The 23,601-nt window shown below is 37.7% G+C and overlaps 1 protein-coding gene across 1 annotated transcript in view; it reads right to left on the reverse strand.

Moving 5' to 3' along the window:
- Window positions 1-994: 994 nt before the first annotated feature.
- The window catches only part of RSPH3 (radial spoke head 3), a 23,910-nt gene continuing 1,303 nt past the window's right edge, over window positions 995-23,601 (reverse strand). The window contains exons 2-8 of the mRNA XM_077755135.1: window positions 19,777-19,864; window positions 8,970-9,111; window positions 7,280-7,425; window positions 6,090-6,293; window positions 4,459-4,621; window positions 2,028-2,114; window positions 995-1,493 (exon numbers count right to left, since the gene is read on the reverse strand). Coding sequence (XP_077611261.1) covers window positions 1,156-1,493; window positions 2,028-2,114; window positions 4,459-4,621; window positions 6,090-6,293; window positions 7,280-7,425; window positions 8,970-9,111; window positions 19,777-19,864 — 1,168 coding nt within the window. The 3' untranslated portion in view covers window positions 995-1,155. The remainder of the gene's footprint in view (window positions 1,494-2,027; window positions 2,115-4,458; window positions 4,622-6,089; window positions 6,294-7,279; window positions 7,426-8,969; window positions 9,112-19,776; window positions 19,865-23,601) is intronic.

Below are 23,601 nucleotides of genomic sequence, written 5' to 3' on the forward strand. Positions count from 1 at the left end.
ACAAATGGAGGAAGATGTTCTTTCTCCCATTTTTAAAACGTGGATACATTTTTGGTATCTATCTTAAAAAGAAACTAAGGCAAATATGTTAACAGCTGCAAGTTATTTCAACTCACTACAGCTCATTACAAATACTCTGAGGAAAATAGGCTGTATCTACCTAAAGCTTCAGAGGGCTTCAATGACTGCTTAACATTAATCTGACTTCAGAGATAAAATATCTGTGATTTTCAATAGTGCAGGTAAACTCTTGAGACAATTCAGATTAAAAAGTCAAATGTTTCCTATAATACATTCCCTATAATACAATCATAATACATAATATCTTACCATATTTGAAATAGAGAGTTGTATATACTAACCTTTAAAGTCTATGATATATTGTTAGGTGAAAAATGCAAACTAAGCATTTATATTTATATTAAAAAACTCAACCCATATATTTCTAGGTGTTCAAATGTATATCTTGAAAAAGGCCTAGAAGGTATTCACCTAATAACAGTGATAATGATGATTATAATGAGGATGGAAGTGGAACTGCATAAGAGCAAGTAGAGAATCTTGCTTTATTGGTATTGTTTGAAATTTGTTAATAGAAATGTGAAAAAAACAGACAAGTGCATATCAGTTCGTAGACTCTGGAGCCTTACTTGAATCTTGCATCTATTTAGTTTTACACAAATAAGGGTATATTTCTTGTCCTTGCCAGGAGGGGGCACTACAGCTTTCAGTGACACAACAGGTATTCTTTTACCAAGTAGGTTAAATGGTTTTCCCATAGAGAAGAAAAAGGCTCACTGGCTGACAGCACTGATATCTAACACGAAATATGATACTAAAAAAAAAAAAACAAAAAAAACCCCAACAAACCCACAAAATTAGAAAAATTAACAAATTATTTGTTATATTAGCGGTTATGTAAAGTTTGTAATAGACATGATTCTCATTGGAGTTACAGTATAGCTTCTAGATACTCTACCAGTAAATAAATGAATTATTGCATTTTTAACTAGTTTTATTATTTCAACATATTTGATTTGCCCAGTCCGTTAGACAAAAAGACAGGCTGTGTAAATGCAACGTGACTTCCACGACCCGTGGGGCCGGCGCACCATCACCTGACTGCTTGCAATGCTCACTGGCCGCTGACCGGCTTCATGGCTCCAAGTCTCCCCTTGGTTGTAGCACTTCTCTCCCTGAGGTTTTCCTTATTTTTGTTTGCTCATACTCTTCTTCTTCTTCCATAAGCTTCCTTTCTTGGGATAACACACCCTCCGTATACCTTCCATCATCTGGTATTCTTTCTAGCGGGTCTCTGTCCACAAGTGGCCTCTGTGGCTGTGCTGTGCTTTGTTCCTGGAATTCATAACCCACCGGCGCTTCTGTCATCCCTCTGGGGCCCCCGAGCTCGTCCGCAGGCCTCCTGGCTGGGGGCTGGTCCTCCTTCTGCTCATACATGGCCAGTCTCTTCTCAACAACCTCACGAATCAACACTGAAAAATTTTAAGCGCAAAAATCACCGGCTGTTCAGATCTGAGTAGTTACAATGCTGACTTACAGAGGACTATAACGCACTCACCAGGCCTCTTCCCTTCGCTGTACTGCAACCTCTTACACAACGTCGGCGCATTTAACTTCTGTGCCACTTAACACACTGAATATGAATTACATTCAATGCCTGTTTTAGCAGAGTATCGTATAAAGTAATGACAGAAGATATTGATTCTGACCAAATTATACAACAACCAAAACTATGATTGAGGGTAAAAATATACACCTTTTTAAATATAATTGATATAATGAAACTTTAAAAACTATAAAATTTAACATCTTTCTTCTATTCATTCTTTCTACTGCAACATTTCAGAAATGACTTTTTTTTTTATTAATATTTTATTTTTTTAAGTAGGCTCTGCACCCAACACAGGGCTTGAACTTACAACCCCGAGATCAAGAGTTGCATGCTCTACTGACTGAGGCAGCCAGGAACCTCAGAAATGACTTTTACATAAAATAAAAGAACTTACTGTCAAGCACTGTTCTTCCCACCATACTGTATTCCATGGTTTTCTCAACTTCATTCATCAGCCATGGAAGGAATCCTATTTCAATATCTATAATAAAAAAAAGTTAATTTCATTGTAAGGAAATTCATTATAATTTCATTATAATAATTAGAAAGATTTTTTAGAAAGATATTTACAAATCATTATTGATAGAAAGAATCTGTGTTTCCCCCTAATGTTGAAGACTCATCAACACAGTTTTATTTATTTATTTTTTAAAGTTTATTTATTCTGAGAGAGAGAGAGAGAAAGAGAAAAGACATGTGAGAGCAGGGGAGGGGCAAAGAGACAAAGGGAGAGAGAGAATCCCAAGCAGGCTCTGCACTGTCAGTGTACAGCCCCACACGGGCTCGATCTTATGAACTTCAAGATCATAACCTGAGCTGAAATCAAGAGCTGGATGCTTAACTGACTGAGCCACCCAGCCTCCCCTCCCCACCCCACACTGTTTTCTTATTACAAAGTATCAACTAGACTTATACAGCATTAATTTTGCCACATTCTCTCTGTATGTTCTGGTCCATTTACTATTTTTCTGTAAAAATAGTATTTTCAAAACTATGAAGCCTTCCTTGGAGTCCAAGCCTTTGGAGCTGACTGCACAGATACAACCTGAAGTAGAGGAAGGGACGGGGTAGGGAGCAGGTTCAGGAATGGGAAGGAAGATGTGTGTCTGGGAGCAGAACTCCATCCAAATGCAACACAAATCCCGGATTGAACCAAGATGACAAAAAGAATGCTCCCATCTGAAGCCCGAGGCCCACAGGGAGCTGACCAAGGGTCAGGGGTAAGGGTCAGAAAGCATCTGAAAACAAGGCCATCTAGAAATGGGTCAGAAACTAGGTGCTTCCTTAGTAATAAATTTGTTCAAACTGAAATGGAAATCTATTCTACTGTGTGAGCCTTTAAAAAATATGATCCATTACAATATACATTTTAATGTTTCAAAATAGTTTTGGGGGGCAGCATGTTACTTTTCAATGGAGTTGACAATAGAGGGTGTAATAGAAAATTATATTCACTACTATAAATAATTGTTTACTCTAGGCATGAATCTCATTTGCAAGCTTCTAAATGATCTGTAACTCTTTTTAGCAATTCATGAGGGAAAAAAGGTTGCCAGCCTGTCTAACAGCAGAGGTCTCGCGAGGCCTCAGGGAGGTGGCAGTGAAGGGCAGAAGGAGCGCTGGACCTGGGGTCAGAGTCCTCGGCCGAATGGCTTTCCTGCCTGTTTGGGAGAAGGCATTGAACTCCCCTGGGCTTCAGTTTCTACTTCTGAAAAATGGGAATGAATCTGCCCTATCTGCCTCCCAGGGTTACTGGTATCAATGCTATCGTGTATGAAAAATACTACAGAAATGGTAAAGTACAATATAAACTAATAATATGTGTCTGTAATCTGATCCCTTATGTATGTGTACTGAATTGAATCTGTTATCAGTGAAAATTGATATTACTAAACTCTGCTCCCAAATACTATTAGCCATTTGAAACAGGACCTATACACATTCCACGGGTTTAAATGCTTTTGAACCTGAGGAAGGAAGGCGGTGGTGAGAACACGTTCATTTGGCCTGACTAGCAGAGGGGTGGGTCGGGATGGGGGTGGGGAATAGAGAGCTGACTGGTGTGGGTTCTCTAAAGGCAGAGACAGGTCTCCCTGTTTTTCTCTCCCACACCTAACACAGGCCCTGGGACAGTATAAACACCTAACTGAATGATGACTCTAAGGGTTTTTGAGTAGAACCTGAAGTCAGCTGAGGAACAGTTAACAAGTACTTATGCACATATTTTACACATCTCGTTCCACACGTATTATGACATTTAGCTCCTAAATATCCTCACTTCTTTTTTTAATTTTTTTAATGTTTTATTTATTTCTGAGAGAGAGAGAGAGAGAGAGACAGTGTGAGCACGAGAGGGGCAGAGAGAGGGAGACACAGAATCCGAAGCAGGCTTGAGGCTCTGAACTGTCAGCACAGAGCCCGATGGGGGGCTCGAACCCACGAACCATGAGATCATGACCAGAGATGAAGTCGGATGCTTAACCAGCTGAGCCACCCAGGTGCCCCCTAAATATCCTCATTTCACCTGAGAGGAAATTGAAGGTCACATAGCTGACTGATGATGAAACGGGGGCCCAAACTCAAGTTTTTGACATCAAGTCCTATTTCTTTCTACTGCCCAGTGCTGCTTCTCAGTAAAGGCAAGTCCAGATCTTGATAGCATACGTCTCACTGGTAACAGTACTTACTTAAAACAACTCTAATGGACTTTCAACGTTTGTTTCAAAGAGAGATTCCAATTCAAAACAGAAACGGGCACGGGATTCCTCGGAAGCGTTATGAGGGAGCTGACGGCAGCAGAGCGATGTAACAACACCTCCACAAACCTCTTTCAATGGGGTCGTAGAAGTAGCCGCCGTCCCGGAGACTGCTGAACACGGAGGGGAGAAGGTCGGCCAGGTACTGCTGTGCGAACACGTGCGCCGCCACTTTCTGCGCCACCTCGCTGTGCTGGTGCACCACCTCCCACTGCTGCTGCTTCCGGCGCTCCTGCACGCACAAGACAGGGGCCAAGGTCACTGGGCAAAGGGACAGCAAGGAATCTACCAATGGTTCATGTTTTTCATCAAGGCTTTAGCGAATTTCAAAAAAGAATTCAAAGAGGGATGGCGCTTAAGGTGAAATGCATCTCCTGATCCACATTTAAGTAAAAGAATCTCAAGAGGCACACGGTTGACTGTATGGGTGATAGCAAAGAATAATATGTAACTATTATTAGTAATTAGTATTATAATAAATGACCAATATGAAAATTATAGTTGCTCAGACATCTTCAGTTAAAGCACCTGGGCCAACAAGTTATCGTATTTGTAATGATTCTTTGAATTCATAAAGATCTGAAAATTATAAACCTCTTTTTGTTGTTGCTTCTTGTAGACCATAGGATATCTATAGAGCTAATGAACCATCTTCTCTACTCGCATGTGGAAGTGGGAACATTAATGTAGGTTTCTCATTAAGTCTATTTTCAGAGGTCAAGCAAATATAAATTTAGATGATTTGTATTCATTATTTTCATAGTATTTCCTAATAGTAAATAAACAAGAAGTTTCCTTTGATAAGCATTTCATTGATTATTTCAACAAAGCTAATACTGCCACTGTTCATATTATATTTGTAAACAAATGGTCTCCATTTGCATAACCTCTACCATAAGCCCTATGCTCTTTATATAATTAGTAATTCATTTTGGAGAAAAACTGAAAGTCCATTTAATTAAGTATTGAGAAGAATATCCCAACAACTAAGCTATTCTGTGCTGTAAGTGAGACTCTGGGAAACTATTCAGGCACTCCTACATAATTTATCCCCTCGGTGTCCAACAGAGGGCGACAATTATTGCCAGACCCAGAAAAACTTAAAAATTACTGAGCCTAGTGCTTCCTAACTGAAAGTTATTGGCATATTTTAAAAACTAGATTCTAAAACTTTTCTTATTAAAAGCTCTAAAAACCTGTAATGTAAAGCGATATTCTACAAAGAAGTTCTGGAGAATCCCTAGGGCATAGAGAGGGACCTGGCCACTGAGAGAAAAGACCCAGAATTCTATCCCGATCCTCTGCTTCTGCACCCCACCCATCCCCAATCTAGTCCACTTTCCCTTCCACTTTTCTGCTAGCGATTTATGGCAAAAGCAATACATTTCCTTTGCTAGGAATCTTGATATGTAAGAGTGCCTTTCAGCTGGAACATGTAATTACAAATGAAATTACAAATGTAATTAAAATTACATTTAGAAGCTTTTGGGAACTCTATTTAGGTACATATATGCAAGCTGGTATTAAAGAATGTGATTTTGTGCAGAGAAGATCTGTGGTCTATTGGAGATAACTGAGCAACACGTTCTGTTCTAACATATTTGTGAAGACCTTGAGCTCTATGACATACCACATGTGATTCAGAACGTAATCTGTTAAATAGCCAAAGATGTCTAAGAAAGAAAACTAGAATTCTATACTTTTTCTTCTCTGTGTCGTCTCTCTTGCTCTTCAAGTCGCTGAACTTCAGCAAGTTCGATGTTGCGTAACTCTTCATACGCATACTGAGTGGCCCGCAGGTTAGCCAATTCTTCTTCTTCCATTACTTCCAAAAGAGACTGTTCAATGGTCTTTCCAACCAGAACTTCTAACATTGGTTTAACTTCAAGATCAAAGTCAAAGAGCTTAAACACACAAAACAAAGCAAATTTAAAATTTTAATCATGAACCAAATGCTCAAAGAAACAATATCCAGAAAAGTAGTAATGACGGTACTATTTACTGAGGATCTTCTGTGTGCTAGATACTGTGATGGTGCTTTGCTTAATGGTTTCCAACACACAACACCACTCAGCAGGGCACACAGAATAAGCATTTCATTTACAGGCAAAAATCATTTTGAGTCAAAATTATATGAAGACATACGCAGTCATAAAAATGAACCCTGATACTTAACAATTTTAAGATCAAACTCTGAAACCTGAAAGAATTATCCTTATATTTCTTATTTTTTGCCCTTTCTACTCAATTTTTACTGGTTTGTTTTCACTAACACTTTGAAGAACTAAGGAACAAGAATAAAGGGCATTTTGGTGATTTCTCTCCAGGGTTTACAGGCAAATATACCCTTTGATGTAGTTTGTGAAGACCTATTTTATTTCCCAATTTCAGTGGAAGTTCTTTCAAGTTCCTTCAAGTCTTAAATCTCACTCAAGTCATTATGCACATAAGCCTTGCTTCTCTTCCTCCATTTCATATGCATTCTACATTGACATGAAAATGTAATTATTTAATTTTTTCTAACATAGATTACGTTCATGAAAATTATGCAATTTACAAGCAACTAACAGGGGACCTATTATAAAAATAGAGATACCATTTTTCTTTATTTGGTACAAATTTAGCTTGTATTCAGACATTAATCAAGTATGTAAACACACAAAAAGCAAAGTGCAGATATTCTAAAAATATTTCTAACGATTTTTATTTCTGATCAGCAAAGAGGGGAAATCAGAATATGGTATTTCAGGATAAAACTACTATAAGTACATTTGGAAAGGAATCCGATAAGCAGAATCTTTCCGGATAAGAAGTGTTTTGTAAGCTTTTAACTAAACCTAACTTGATCTTTATAAAGAAGATAGAGGGAAGTCCAGATAACGTACTGTACCTCTCCTTCCAGTATTTGGGTGGCCACATCTCTGCCAGTTTTGGCAGGAATAAAGAGTGGTGTTGGTGGTCTGTCCAAAAATGCATCTGTTTGGCATTCCATATCAACTTCTATTATGCGGTCAGCAATTTCTTCAAGGTATATTTCTAAGGGAATACCATATACATTGAGTTTGAAATCCTGGTCTATATCAAGCATGTATGTGTATTGAAACTTTAGCTCTTTCAAAACAGAATTAAATGGATCAGAAAAGAAGTGCTCAAATGTGGGATTAAGTTCACATATCGTACTAAGCATTTTTAGGTATTTGGAAGACCAAAGAGTCAGTCAGGCTAGGACATTTATCGAATGTTGAAAAAACACTGAGCTTTGTACCTGAAGCAGAACTAAAGAAGAACATGAAGCCTAGATGTTTGTAAGATGCAAAGTATAACTGGGGATGGAAAGTTAATAATCCATTTGTATAACTGATTTCTAAGATAGTAAATGTGTAAAGATTTGAAAATTCCTGGATATTTAAATGATTATGCATCAGGTCACTATCTTACTTGATGTTCCCTCTAGGCTATAGATTATAAACAGATATATGAAAACAAATTTCACTTAGGAATAATTTATGTGAGGCAAGAGCAGTATGGTTATCATGCAAAGAACATGAGAACTGGAGTCAGATGTTGAACATAGGACCTAATCAAGTTACATCTTCTGAGAGCCTTAGTTTCTTTATCTCTAAAGGGGATCATAATTATCCATCACAAGGAGTCCTTTTAATAAGAAAGAAAGGAGATACACAGGTAGAGGACTGGAATAGTTTCTGAGAGGTAGGGAAACCCAACACAAGGTGGCTGGTCTTGTATCCTTAATATTCTGATGGTATAAAGAAACACTAAAATTTAGCTCTTAGTGATTTACAACTATATTGGCTAATTACTGACGTATCCTCATTCTAGACTTGGCCCCATTGCAGGGGGAAAAGGCAAGGAATGGTTCTCTTCCTTTTGCCCTAACTACCCAGAAATAACTGATGAAGCCACTCACCATCTTGGCAAGGTGCAAAGTGAATCCTTAATAGTTAGATCAGTCCGAGGAAAACACCAAGTATTGTCTGATTACGAAGATTTTGACAACAACACGGCTGGGACCTCTGGGTCCAGGTAAGCCTCCCCAGCTCAGAACAGTCAGACAAGCAGGAAAGCCTGGCACTGGCCAAGTGGTGCCAGTGTGGCCTGGGGAGTACGTGCAGTGAAGGGAGATTAAAAGGAAAGAACAGAAAAGACCGTGGTGAGAGAGTTGGAGGACTCAGATCTGGATGAGTTCACTCCTCTTAAAAGACAGACAAAATGCCAAGACAGAACTGCACTCTCTCTTCCCGTGTAGGTCCAGCTGTGATTCATGTTGGGCTATACAATGAAAAAGTGAGAAATAATCACAGTTTGAGAAACGAGTATGGGAAAAGGGCTAAGACAGAATTAATTTGGTCATCTAATTCTTTTCTAACCCCATCTCATACCCGATATAATAATACAGTCTATGAATTTGTTTAATGAAAGGACTCCTACTACCATGTGATCAGGGCAGTACTGCATAGCGTAACCGATACGTAAATAATGTAAAAGCCAAATAAAAAATGAACGGACTTGGAAAACTGGGCAAACCAAGGAGTCATGATGTCAATGGCACGGCCACATACCTGTCTGCACATCCACGTGCTTTCTGCCTTCCACGGGCTCGGGTGTTTGTGGTCTGAGCTGTTCTTGGGCTCGTTTTTTGGCAAGAGCCCTTCTCTTAGCCCGCTGCTGTCTCTGAATCTCTAGAGGATCAGGCTGCCCAGGCTGAGGAAAATCTTTGACAGAAAAGGCTTCTACAAGTTAGAAAATCTTTCTCAAAGCATATGGAACTGCTATTGCAGAAGTGATTCCTGGATAGCGTAAAAGTATCTGTCATATAATGCTTCCTGATTTAATGATTAAAATTCTATTTGAACTTTGTCAGGTAATTATAAAGTTATCTGATGAAGCACTTAAGTAACTTCAAAGTATGACTGTTAACTGGAATAAATAGCGGCAGAATCCTATCTGATAAGTTGTTTTCCCTCATTCAATCATTTTTACCATGAATTTCTTGTATGTTTAGTAACCTAGTATACTATATAACTACTCAGTAGTTAAGGAACTGCAAAGCACTAGGATTTTTTTAAAAAATCTGAATTTCATTTAGACAAAATTTCCTTAAAAAATATATTAGCTCACAAAGAAAAATCCTTAGTCCAAACAAAGCCTATCCAAGGGCACAAAACAATAGGTGACTAAGGCATTAAAAATATAATTATTCACAGTAGTTCTGCAATATTTGGAGGTCCTTGATTTCATATCTATATCTCATTTTCCGGTCATTTAAAAATATTTTTTAGTGTTTATTTATTTTTAGAGAGAGAGAGACAGAGTGCAAGTGGGGGAGGGGCAGAGAGAAAGGAAGACACAGAATCCAAAGCAGGCTCCAGGCTCTGAGCTGTCGGCACAGAACTCGACACGGGGCTTGAACTCATGAACTAGGAGATCATGACTTCGGCCAAAGTCGGACACTTAACTGACTGAGCCACCCAGGCATCCCTGTCACCATTTCATATAGCTAACCTGTCTTATCTCAAGGTAAATATGAAGAAAGGGGAAATATGAAAGTATTATGCATGAAAACATTTTTAATATTTAAAATTAGAATTGTAAAAACATTTTAATTGAAATAACAATGTAATAACATTAAAATTTTTAAAAAGAAAATATCCCATAATCCCATTTCTCTAATACAATGGCTATTGTCATTTAAATGCATAGAGGTTTTTGAAGTTGTGATAATCATACATTTTATATGGTTTTTCCTAACTTACTGTCATAAACTTTCCCCATATGTTCATTAAATAGTGGAAAGAAAACCATTGGGCTCTGAAGCTCAGATTTCAACTCTTCAGTTTATTAATTGCTAGGATTAGTAAAGTTTAGACTAACAACCTAAGCTTTCAGATATCCTGTTTTCTCTATATAATAGGAATACCAATAATATCTATCTAAAGTTTTTGTTGCAAGGAGCAAATCAGATAATGTAACAAGCCTAACACAATGCCTGACATAGAAAAACTCTTCCTCTATGCAGTTACCATTTCCTTTTATTATAAAATAATTTAACCATATTTCATTAAAAAAGAAGAAAAAAGAATCACTTATACTTCCTTTTTAAAAATATAATTACTAATATCATAGTATTATTATTGGGATCATCTAGTGAAAGCTTTTTTTCCTGTGTATACCCTCTACATTATTCTAAATATCATGCTTGACTTATTTCCATTTTCTTAATGGAACAGAACTATTAATGTCAGCTCTGGAAAGATTTGGGATAACATAAATACAATAAATTCATTTTAGAAATACATTGCCCTCCTTAACTGTTTCATAATCTAGTAAAAATATTTTTTATAAAATAACTTTTTTAAAAGTTTTATTTTGAAATAATTTACCAAAGATTGCAAAAAGAGTAGATAGAGTCCTTTGTACCCTTCACTCAGCTTCCTGCAATATATAATTTAGATAATTTCAGCACAATATCAAAATCAGAAAACTAACACTGGTAAAATATTAACAGATATTATTCAGTTTTCACAAATTTCACATGCATTGATTTGTGTTTATGTCTGTGCATATAGTTCTATGTGCTTTTATCCCAAATATAGATTTATGTAATTATTACTCAATCAACAGAGGGATCTGTTTTATCACACAAAGGAGCTCTCTTGGGTATTTCTTTATATTTCTTAAGTCCTACATTTACTCCTATCCCCTGGCAACCACTAATCTGTTCTCCATTCTCTATAGTTTTGTCTTTTTGAGACTGTTACATGTAAGGAATCATATAGTATATAACCTTATGAGATTGGTTTTTTTCACGAAGCAAAATGTCCTTGACATCCATCCAGGTTGTTACATGTATCAATATGTTCCTTCATTTTTTTGTTACCAAGTAGTACCTCATTGCATGGAATTGCCATGTTTCTTTAGCCATTTACCTATTCTAAGACACTTTGGATGTGTATTTGGTTTTTGGCTATTATGTATAAAGCTGCTGTGAATGTTTGTTCATGTACAGGTTAAATTTTTAAAAGTTTGTTTGTTTTATTTATTTATTTATTTAGAGAGAACCAGCAGGGAAGGGGTAGAGAGAGAGGGGAACAGAGGATCTGAAGCAGGCTCTGTGCTGACAATGGAGAGCCTGATGTGGAGCTTGACCCCACCAACTGTGGGATCATGACCTGGGCTGAAGTCAGATGCTTAACCAACTGAGCCACCCAGGCACCCTGTACAGGTTTATATGTAAATATAAGCTCCCATTTCTCTGGGAAAATGTCTATGAGAAATTGTGGAGTCAAACAGTAAGAGTTCGTTAGTTTTTATAAGTAGCTACTAAACTATTTTCTAGAGCAAACGTACCATTTTACATTTCCATCAACAATGCAGGAGAGTTCCAATTGCTCCACATTCTCACAAACATTTCTTATAATCACTATTTAAACGTTTCAGCTTTTCTTTTTAATTTCAGCCTTTTCTAACACGTGGGTGGTTATATCATTATAGCTTTAATTTGTATTTCCTTAATAGTTAATATAGTGTTGTTTTTCAAAATGTGCTTATGCTATCCATATCTTTTCTTTGCTGAAATATCTGCTCATGTATTTTGGCTGTTTTCTCACTGATGATGATGATGATGATGATGATGATGATGATGATGATTTTAATGTTTATTTATTTTTGAGAGAGAAAGAGACAGAGTGTGAGAGAGGGAGGGCCAGAAAGGGAGACACAGAATCCAAAGCACACTCCAGGCTCCGAGCTCTGAGCTATCAACACAGAGCCAATGCGGGGCTTGAACTCACAAACTGCGAGATCAGGACCTGAGCCAAAGTTGGGTGCTCAACCAACTGAGCCACTCAGGCGCCCCTGAATTGGAACTCTCCTGCATTGTTGATGGAATGTAAAATGGTACGTTCGCTCTAGAAAATTGTTTATTTTTAAAAATAATTAATTAAAATAATTAATTGTAAGAAATGTTTGTGAGAATGTGGAGCAATTGGAACACTAGAATTCTTGAGAGAGAGAGAGAGAGAGAGAGAGAGAGCACAAGCTTGGGAGGGGCAGAAAGAAAGAGAGGGAGACACAGAATCTGAATCCAAAGCAGACTGTAGGCTCTGAGCTATCAGTTAGCACAGAGCCCAATATGGGGCTCAAACTCACAATCTATGAGATCATGACCTGAGCCCAAGTCAGATGCTTAACTGACTGCACCACCCAGGCACCCCTCAAAAGTTTTTAATTTTGATTAAGTCCAATTTACCATGTTTCTTCTCTGCTTAGCCCTAGATTCTGAAGTGTTTCTCCTAAAAGTTTATAGTTTTACATTTTACATTTAAGTCCATGATCCATCTGAATTAATTTCTGTATATGGTGTATTATTTAGGTTGCAGTTCATGTAGTTTTTCTGTCCATGGATGTCCAATTGTTCCAGCACTGTTTGTTGAAAAGTCTATCTTTCCACTATTGAACTTCTTTATCCCTTTGTCAAAATTTAGTCAAGTGTATTTGTGCTGGTATATTTGAGTTTTCTATTCTGTTTCATTGGTCCCTATATCTATTCATCCACTGCCCTGTCTTAATATGATTACTAATATCATATATGATAAGTCCTAACCTTGGGTAGAGCAATTCCTACCACTTTATTCTTCTTTTTCAAATTTTAGAATAAGATTGTCTAGGCCTGCATAAATCTTGTTGAAATTCTGATAGAAATTGTGTTATACTTACAGATCAATTTGGGGAGAATTAACATCTTTACTGTGGTGACTCTTCCAGTCCAGGTGCATGCTATATCTCTCCATTTCTTTAGATTGTCTTGATTTCTTTCATCATTTTGTAACTTTTATCTTATAGATCCTGTACATGTTGTGTGAGATTTACTAGGTATTCCAGGTGTTTTGAAGTGATTGTAAATGGTATTGTGTTTAAAATGTTATTTTCCATGTGTTCCTTTCTAGATTTATATTTCTGACTGATTTTTGTGTGTTGACCTTGTATCTGTGATGTTACTCAACCCACTTATTAGTTCTAGGGCTTTTTTTTTTTTTTTTTTTTTTTGTAGATTGAGATTTTCTATGTATGTAAAAATGTCATCTGCAATTAGGGACCGTTTTACTTTTTGCTTTCTGATCTGGATCTAGTACTGGATAGAACTTCCAGTAATATGCTGAATAAGAGTAGTGAGGGTGGACACTCTTGCCTTTTTTTCCCAGTCTAAGGGGGAAAGCATTCATTCTTTCATCGTTAGATATGATAGGTAAGTTCTAGATATTTTGTGGATGCTCTTCATAAAGTTGAAAAAATTTCCCTCAATTCTTAATTTGCTGTATTTATCATGAATGAGCATTGAATTCTGTTAAATACTTGTTCTGCATCAATAAATATGATCACTGGATTTTTTTTCTTCTTTAACCTGTATGATATGGTGGATTACATTGATTTACAAATGTTGGACCATCCTTGCCATTTCTGGAATAAATCCTGCTTAGTCATATGATTTTTTATATATTGCTGGATTACATTTGTTAATATTTTGAGAATTTTTGCATCTACATTCATGATAGTTATTGATTTATAGTTTTGTTTTTAGTGTCTTTTTCTGATGTGGGTATCAGAGTAATGCTGATTACCCGAAGTGTTCCTTCCTCTTTTATCTTCTGGAAGAGACTGTGCAAAATTGTGTAAATTGTGTAAAATCAATGAGGATTTTTTTTGGTAGAATGAGGAATATTTGGTAGAATTTCCCAGTGAAACCATATGGGCCTGGATATTTCTTTTTTGAAAGCCTTTAAATTAGAAATTTAATCTCTTTAATAGTTGAAGGACAATTTGGAGTATCTATTTCATTTAGGTGAATTTTGATAGTTTGTAGTTTGGAGAATTTGTCATTTCATTTATTTTGCTGACTTTATATGTACAGATTTGTTTGTAATATTCCAGTTTTATCCTTTTGCTCTTTTAATAGGTGCAGAATCTGTAGTTCTATCCTTAATATTTACTATTTGTTTCTTCTCTTCTACTTTATTAGTCTTGCTAGAGGTTTATCAATTTTACTGATCTTTTCAAAGACAAGAAATGGCCTTTAATCTTTTCAAGGTTGCAGGATCTGCGGTTACATCCCCTGACAGTCATTCTGATATTTGCTATTTGTTTCTTTCTTTCTCTTTTTCTTTTTTGATAGTCTTGCTAGAGGTTGATGAATTTTATTGATTTTTTTTTCAAAGAACTAAGCTTTAGGTTTTATTGATTTTCTTTATTGTTTTTGTTTTCAATATAACTAATTTCTGCTTTTATCTTGATTATTTTCTCCCTTCTGCTTGTTTTGGGTTTATTTGCTCATCTTTTTCCTATTTACTTAGTTATTATTACATTTTTTTAATGTTTATTTTTGAGAGAGAGAGGCAGAACGCAAGTGGGGGAGAAGCAGAGAGAGACAGGGAAACCCAGAATGTTAAGCAGGCTGCAGGCTCTGAGCTGTCTGCACAGAGCCCAATGCAGGGCTTGAACTCATAAACCGTGGGATCATGACCTGAACCGAAATCTGGAAGCTTAACCAACTGGGCCACCCACGCTCCCTTTTCTCCTATTTACTGAGGTAGGAACATAGATTCGTGATTTGAGGTCTTTCCTTTTTCCCCTCTCTGAACTCTTTTGGCTGCAAATTTTGATTGGTTGTATCTTCATTCAGTTCTAAGTAGTCTTTCAAAATTTTCTTTAATACTTCCACTATGGATTATTTGGAAGCATGCTGCTTAATTTTCAAGTGTCTGAAGATTTTCCTGTTATTTTCTACTATTGATTTCTAGTTTGAAATTTTGAAAGAGACGTTATTCCATTATGGTAAGAGTATTATACTCTGTATGATTTAAAATATCTTAAATATATTGAGATTTGTCTTATGACCAGAATATGTTCTATCTTGGTCAATATCCACAGGTGCTTCAAAACCATATGTCTTCCGTTGCGTCAGGTGAAGTGCTGTATAAATGTCAATTATAACTTATTGGTTGATGGTGTTACGTAGTTCTATGTCCTTGCTGACTGTCTGAGAGAAGGATGTTGAAGTCCCCAACTAAAATTCTGGATTTTAGTTTTTCTAAAATTTTTCTAAAATTTTCTCCTTTCAGTTTTATCAGTTTTTGCTTTGCGTACTTTGAAGCTCTGTTGTTTGCTGTATACACACTGAAGACTGTTGTATCTTCTTGGTATATTGACCCTTTTACCATTATGTAATGTCCTTCTTCGTCCCTGGTAGTATTGTTTTTCTTTTTGTTTTTTTAGGTCTATTTTATCTATTATTTATATAGCCACAACTACCTCTTCAAAATTAATGTTTAATTTCTATATCTTTTCCCATTTGTTTACTTTCGACCTACTTACATCACTATAATTGAAATGAGTTTCTTGTACACAGAATACAGTTGGGTCACTTTTTTTTTTACCAACTCTGCCTATCTCTGTCTTTTAAATGGGTCTTTGGACCATTTACATTGACTGATTGATTGAGAGAGTGAGCATGCAGGAGAGACAGAGAGAGAGAGAGAGAGACAGAATAAATCTTAAATCTTAAGCATGCTCCATGCCCAGTGCAGAGCCTGATCTCATGACTGTGAGATCATGACCTGAGCTGAAATCAAGAGAACCTTAACTGACTGAGCCCCCCAGGGCCCCTGGACTATTTACATTTAAAGCAACTATTGCCATGTCAGGGCTGTCTGCTATTTTACTTTTTGCTTTCTGGTTTTCAGTTTTTTGTTTTCTTTTTCTTTCCTTCCTGTGAATTATTTGAACATTTTGTTAAATTCTTTTTTTTATCTGGAATACTTTTGACTATATCTCTTTCCATACTTTTAAAAAAGTGGTTGGTCCGGGTTTTACAATATACTATGTACCTGATCACAGCCAACAGTTTATATAAACATTGTAGCACTTCAAGTGAAAGGCAGAAGCCTTATTTCCATTTAGATACCTTATTTTCCTTACTTGTAAACTATAAGCAAAATATAATAATCCTAAATATTTTACCTACATACATTAAGCACTACATCAGATGATGTTATAATTTTGCTTCAACCATCAAATACAGTTTTTAAAAGCCAAGAGAAAGACAGTTTATTGTATTTTCCCCACCCATTGTTCTTTCTTTCTGAAGTTCCAAGCCTTCTTCTGTTATCATTTCCTTTTTACTTGAAGTGCTTCCTTTAGCCATTCTTTTTTTTTTTTTTTAACATTATTTTTGAGAGAGAGACAGAGTGTGAGCAGGGGAGGGGCAGAGAGAGAGGTACACAGAATCTGAAGCAGGCTATAGGCTCTGAGCTGTCAGCACAGAGCCCAACGTGGGGCTCAAGCTCACGAACCTCGAGATCATTTCCTGAGCCAAAGTCGGCTGCTTAACCAACTGAGCCACCCAGGTGCCCTGCCTTTAGCTATTCTTTAAAGTAGGTCTGCTGGGGACAAATCCCCTTAGGTGTCTTTCATCTAAGAATGACTTGATTTCCTCTTTATTCCTGAAGAATATTTTCACTGGATTAGAATTAGGGCTTGATAGTCCTTTTCTTTCAGGACTTACAAAATACTGTGCCACTTTTTTCTGGCCTCCATGATTTCAAATGAGGAACCCACTGTTATTAAAATAATTGCCCTTTCTGGTAATTTATCATGTGTCTATAACTGCTTTCAAGATATTTTGATTTTAGTCTCGAAGTTTGATTTTGGTGTGTCTTGGTGTGAATTTCTTTCGGTTTTTCCTGCTTGGGGTTCAACTGACTTTTCAGATCTGTAAGTTTTTACCTTTTCCCAAATTTGTGGAATTTTCTTCAACTATTTTTTCAGTCCATGCCTTTTCTCCTCTCTGAGACTGAGATAACATGAATGTCAGATATTTTGTTAGTTTCTCAGCTGTGAGGCGTGTGTGTGTGTGTGTGTGTGTGTGTGTGTGGTCTATGCTCTATCTGTTGTTCCAACTGGGTAATTTCCATTGATTTGACTCTGAACTCACTGATTCTTCCCTATGTCATCTCTGATGAATCTGTCCTATGACTTTTTAACTTTGGTTATTGTATAATTCAGTTCTATAGTTTTCATTTGGTTCATTTGTAGATCTTCTATTTCTTTGCTAATATTTTCTGTTTTTCATTTGTTTTAAGAATGGTCATAATTATTCACTTTTGACTGAAGCACTTTTTATGATTGTTGCTTTAAAATCTTCACCAGGCAATTCCTACAGCTGAGTCATCTTGGTGTTGTCATTTCCTGATTGATTTTCCTCATTCAAGTTGTGACTGCCTTGGTTCTTAGTAGGATGAGTGATTTTTTTTAATCATATCCTGGAAATTTGGGGTATTATGATGTGAGACTCTGGATCTTATTTAATCTGTTTAGCAGGAAGTCACACTTTTCTGTTTTAGCACACAGGCATGGGTGGAGATGGGAGTCCAGCCCCCTGCAGGCCCCATGTAAACGCAGAGGGCCACCTTTGATCACCTCACTGGTGCCCGGTGCAGGTGGGAGGTCGGCTCCTTGCTGTGAGCAGCTGCCGCCAGCCCTGGGGTGCAGAGGAGCAGAGCTCTGGGCAGCGCTGCCTCGTCCCGCCTGTTCCGCTCTGTTGCTGACAGGGTTGAAAATTCAGCTCCCTCGGGTGGCTCTGCTACCGTCAGCCCCGCAAACGTAGGCATCAACTTGCACCATTTCTTAACACCTCCCTGCCCCTGGGTAGGAGTGGAAGTTCGGCTTCCTGCTCCATCCTCGTTGACACTAGCTCAGTGAGGGAATCACTGATTAGTACCGGGGTGTTTGTTCAAACGCAGGGCTGCAAGTCCAGTTGCCCAGCTCAGTCCTGCTGCCTCCCCTGGGAGGGCAGGACCATTTTCCGCTGGGGTCTGGCTGAGGACGGGTAGTAAAAAGGTTTCTGCTCTGCTCGGTTACCCTTTCCCAGTCTACTGGAGAGAGGGAGCGGGCTTGGGCCTGTTCGTGGTTCCGGGCTGCAGGCTTCTCCAACGCCCTGAACGGGATATGCAGGAGGCAAAAAGACGACTTAGGGGACTCACCACTGTGTCACTCAAATCCTGAGCACCCTAGCCAGTTCCCTTGCTTCTTTCCGTTTCCAGAGTCTTCCTATGTCTGCTTGCTGTGCTACATGCGGGGCTTTTTCAGTTGTAAGAGGGAGGAACAGGAAGGGATTGGTGAATTCCTGCTTGTCTGGAAATGGAAGTCTGCATAGAGACTTTTTAGTTAAATTGTTGAATAACTGATTAGAGGACTAAGAAAACAAAGTATATCAAATCGTCAAATTATTAATTAAAAAAAACTTTAAAAAATGGTGATTCTCTGCCGTACTTCTAGATGCGCGAGTGTTCATTCCCACTGCCACAAGATGCTGGAACACATATCCATACTGCATATTTGAGCTGTTGTTTTCGAATGCTGGTCCCTGGATTGGCTGTACCAGGACCGCCTAGGGAAGTTCCTAATAATGCACATTCCTGTGTCCAACCCTTGAAGGGGTTAATGCAGTACACCTGGGGTATAGCTGAAACATACATATTTTTAGTGAGTTTTCTAGGTGGTTTTGGTGTATATGCTTCAGAATGTCTAATATTCCACATATTGCCATGTGATGTTAGGTACATGTATATCATACAGTGTTTACAGGTTAACTATATTTCATTTCTGTGCCAAGAAATCGTCACTCTATTTAATACCATGCCACATCCTAATCATCTCTGTATCCTAGGTACTCAGCACAGGACCTAAAACTCAATAAATATTTATTGAGTGAATTAAAGAAAATAGCTTTTGGCTAATTAATGAAAATAGCATTATAGTATGAAATAATTTAAACGCACCTAAATATGTTAGACTGGTGCCTCTGAACTGTTTGGTCTGTAAAACTTTAATTACAGAAACTGAGAGCAAAAGTTTACAAACTTTTAGAGCAGTGTTACAAAGTTCTGTTAATCTAATAATATTTTGGGCTTGTATTGTTTAATTATTATTTTTAATTGCAGTGAAGTAAAAGTAAAATTTACATCTTAGCCATTTTTAAGTGTAGAATTCGGTGGCATTAAATACATTTGTTTTGTCGTACAACCATTACCACCGTCCATCTCCAGGGCTCTTTCCATTTTGCAAAACAGAACTTCTGCACCCAGTAAACACCAATCCCCTATCCCCACTTCCCCAGCCCCTGGCAATCACCAGCAGCCTGGTATTTTGCATGTCCTTTTTTTTTTTTTAGCTTTAGATTTCATTTTTCTAGTAGTGTATCAGTATTTTATTTTATAAAAGTTTTAGTCAGCAACAAATTAGAAATGAAAACAAACTGGTCCTTTAACAGTTAGTCTGAAAAGCTCTGTGTTAGAATATTCAAACTGTACTTACCAGCGGTCCTGTCTGTAGAGCGTAAGTATTGCCCCGGATCACCCTTCTGTCATACATTATGTTTCCATAACGCACAGGTTCTTCAGGGCTGTAAAACAGCAAAGTCTAAGTAACTACTGTAGTAGAGTGTTGGTCTATGCAGCCAACTCAGTTTAAAAAAATTTTTTTTAATGTTTTACTTATTTCTGAGAGAGACAGATAGAGAGAGAGAGAGAGAGAGAGAGAGCGTGAGCAGGGGAGGGTCAGAGAGAGAGGGAGACACAGAATCCAGGCTCTGAGCTGGNGGGCTGTAAAACAGCAAAGTCTAAGTAACTACTGTAGTAGAGTGTTGGTCTATGCAGCCAACTCAGTTTAAAAAAAGTTGGCTTTCATGTACACGTGAGTGATCACGCCAGCAGCTCACTATCACTAAAGGTTAACTAAGGGAGGCCACCCGTGGCCCTTCTTGCTTCATTCCCCCACGCCACCGGAGAGGTCTTTAGGGAAAAGATTTTATTTTGGAGGACGTGGAGTGGGGAGAGCAGCGTGGGCAGAGTCGCCAGGCCNTTGTCAGCACAGAGCCCAAAGTGGGGCTCGAGCCCACGGACTGTGAGATCATGACTTGAGCCGAGGTCGGACGCTTAACTGACTGAGCCACCCAGTTGCCCCAGCCAACTCAGTTTTAATTGGATTTAGACTAAGATAAAAATGTTAAGAAAATAGATTTTCGTTCTGGCAGTCAATGATGAAGGACTACCACTTACTCAACGCTTATCATATGCCAGCCCCTCCACATATTTTATTTATTGCTCACAATAAGCTTCCAGATGGGAACTAGGATTCCCAATTGCCAGAAAAGGAAGGAGACCGAGACGAATGTGCCTGAGGTTACCTAGCCAGTAAGTGGATTTAGGCTGAAAATCTGTTAGGTTACTTGACAACTGTGAAAACGGCCAGTTGGAAAGGGGTCTGCCTTCAAATACTGACAATAGTTTGATTCAAGCGTTGAAAGGAGTCACAGAATCAGGTTTAAAAAATAAGTCAAATTTCTCATTGTTCTTTAACCTCAAAGATATATTTTAAAATGATATTGTTTTAAATGTTAATAATATTTTAATTTGAGGGATCAGAATATCAATAGTGAATAGCGAAAAATATGCAGTTGGTGTTTTAATTCAAAGTTCTTTAAAAAGTTTTTTCATTGTTTAATTTTTGAGAGACATAGAGAGATAGAGCATGAGTGGGGGAGGGGCAGAGAGTGAGGGAGACACAGAATGTGAAGCAGGCTCCAGGCTCTGAGCTATGAGCACAGAGCCCAACTCGGGGCTCGAACCCACGAACTGTGAGATCATGACCTGAGCTGAAGCTGGACGCTTAACCAACTGAGCCATCCAGATGTCCAGATAATTCAAAGTTCTTTAAAATGATATCCTATGTATAGCTATGAAACAAAATATTGACCTATATAATAATAGTACTCCGCCAGAAATGATTTTGAGAGGGGTAGTAAGCTGCTTTTTATCGTATATCGAAACCACTGTTGGATAACCTGACTTCATGTTACTTGCAACCCAGGCCTGTTACACGACTCAACTTACTTGACCTCTGGGCAGTGCTCAACTCAGCTGGCCACTCCTCCACTGAAGAACTCTCTTTTCCAGCCTCTGTGGTACTACCTTGGTCTTCTGATTGTTTTCCCTAGGACTTCTTTAACTGCTCTTTCTCAGCCTGTGTTGGCTAGCTCCTCCTATACTGAAGGATTTCCTCAGGGCTCAGCCTTCTCTTGCCCTTGTTGACCATATCCATTCTGAAAAGACTTCACTCATAATCCTTATACCTAAAACTCCTACTTTCATTTCACCTTTACCTCAGAACTGTCTTCTGAGCTCTAGGAATGTATATCCAATTGATAATGCTCAGTGACATCTCACTGAGATATCTCAAAAGCAACCTCAAAATTGAACTAATTATCACTCTCCCGCTCCAACTTGTTACTTCTTTAGTGTTCTCTGTTTCATTGTATGGTACTACTGACCACCCAACTGGCTTAATCTAGAAGCCTGGGAGTCATCCGCGGTTCTCTCTCTTCCTCACTCCCTGTATCCAGCAAGTCCTATCGATTCTCCTCCCCAAATCTTGTTCACATCTATCCATCGCTCATTGCCACCCCGGGACCACTGCAAAAGGCTCTCAGTCTCTGAACTGTCTGGAAGGACATTTCTCCCTCAGTCTGTTCTGTACATTGTATCCTCTGGTCTTTTAAAATAGGAAAATATAAACATGATGCTTACTTGATTAAAACCTCCTAATGCTAATTAATATAGTAATGAGGAAACATTCTGGTTTTGTTTTTACACTGTCAAAAGCCAAAAAGAAAGAAAAATCCATACACCTATTGCTGGTGAGGATGTAGGGAAAAAGATATGTTTAAACATTCCTAAAGGAAGGGCATATCGTTCCATCTGTTCAGGTTAAAAACATTCGTGACCTCACAATCCCATCCTGGGAATCTGTTTCATAGAAATTAAAAGGCCAGCACGTGAAGTGGTTTATTGAAACCTTCCTCTTTGTGTCAAAAACTTGAAGCAAACTGAATAAATATCTGCTGATAGTGGAAAATTTTAGTTAACACGTTGTACATATCTATCAGGGCATATCATGCTATTGAAAATAATTGGAAGGATTTCTAGAAAGAATTAAGTGAGAAAAGGAAGAAGTTGAGAATTGTATATGTTACCATTGCTATGAAGTAGATAAAACCCGTGTGTACTTGTATGTATCCACGGATGTATTTGTACATAAACATGTGAATGTGGAGAAAAGTCTAGGAGCATTCATGTAAGGTCATTAACATGGTTTACCCTCCAGGCAGGAGGGGAAGAGCATGTTTACAAGGGAAGAGGGTTGGGCACTAAGAATGTGCTCAAGAAATTTATGGAAAATTAAATATATGTATGTATGTATACATAAAGAAATTAGGAAAAAAACAGAATTAGAGGTTGTAAAAACGAGGGGGGGAGCTAATTGCAGACTAACATGTATAGTATGATTCTATTTTGGAAATAAATCTCCTATATAATGTACATATGCTCAAGTACGGAGGTATAAAAGAATAATATAAGATTGTTAACGGAAGTGGGAATAGAGGTGGGTGGGAGTTCATTTGCCTTTTCATTCTTATTTTGTATTTTTCATTTGCTTCAACAAGCATTCATTAATTTTATAAATTGAAAATCACCACTGATAATTTTAAACTGAAAAATCAAATACCTGCACATACAGACACACTCCTTCCAATGGTGGTAACCAATGGATTGCTTCAATATAAACAAGGCCGTACAAGTTGCTTATCAACTAGCTATGAAGTAAAAACCATTCCTAATGAACCACCAATGATTCTTATTTCATTGTTGGTGTCATTTAATAGTAATGATTTGTAAGCAACCACTTAAAGACACCAGAAAGTGTTTTTCAGTTGAATCATTTTACAGCATCAATAATCTATAAATTTAAATTTTCTGGTTTCCTTAAAGTGACAGGAATTTTTTCCTTCCTTTTTTATTTTTCAAAGATTTTATTTTTTAAAAGTAACCTCTACACTCAACATGGGGCTGAAACCCACAATGCTGAGATCAAGAGTTGCATGCTCCATTGACTGAGCCAGCCAGGCGCCCCAGGATAGGCATTTCTTATTTAAAAAAGGTCTTTATTTGTCATAATAAGACAATTATAAATTTAGACTCAGTGTTTGAAGTAAGCATCAAGAGTAACGTAGCTGATATGTTCAATCATTAATTCAACAATTTGTTTTGAGTGCTTCCTGTGTGTCAGGCACAGTCCCAGGTT

The sequence above is a fragment of the Crocuta crocuta genome, unplaced genomic scaffold (genome assembly GCF_008692635.1).
Source record: "Crocuta crocuta isolate KB4526 unplaced genomic scaffold, BGI_CrCroc_1.0 scaffold11, whole genome shotgun sequence".
In the NCBI taxonomy this organism is placed as follows: Eukaryota; Metazoa; Chordata; class Mammalia; order Carnivora; family Hyaenidae; genus Crocuta; species Crocuta crocuta.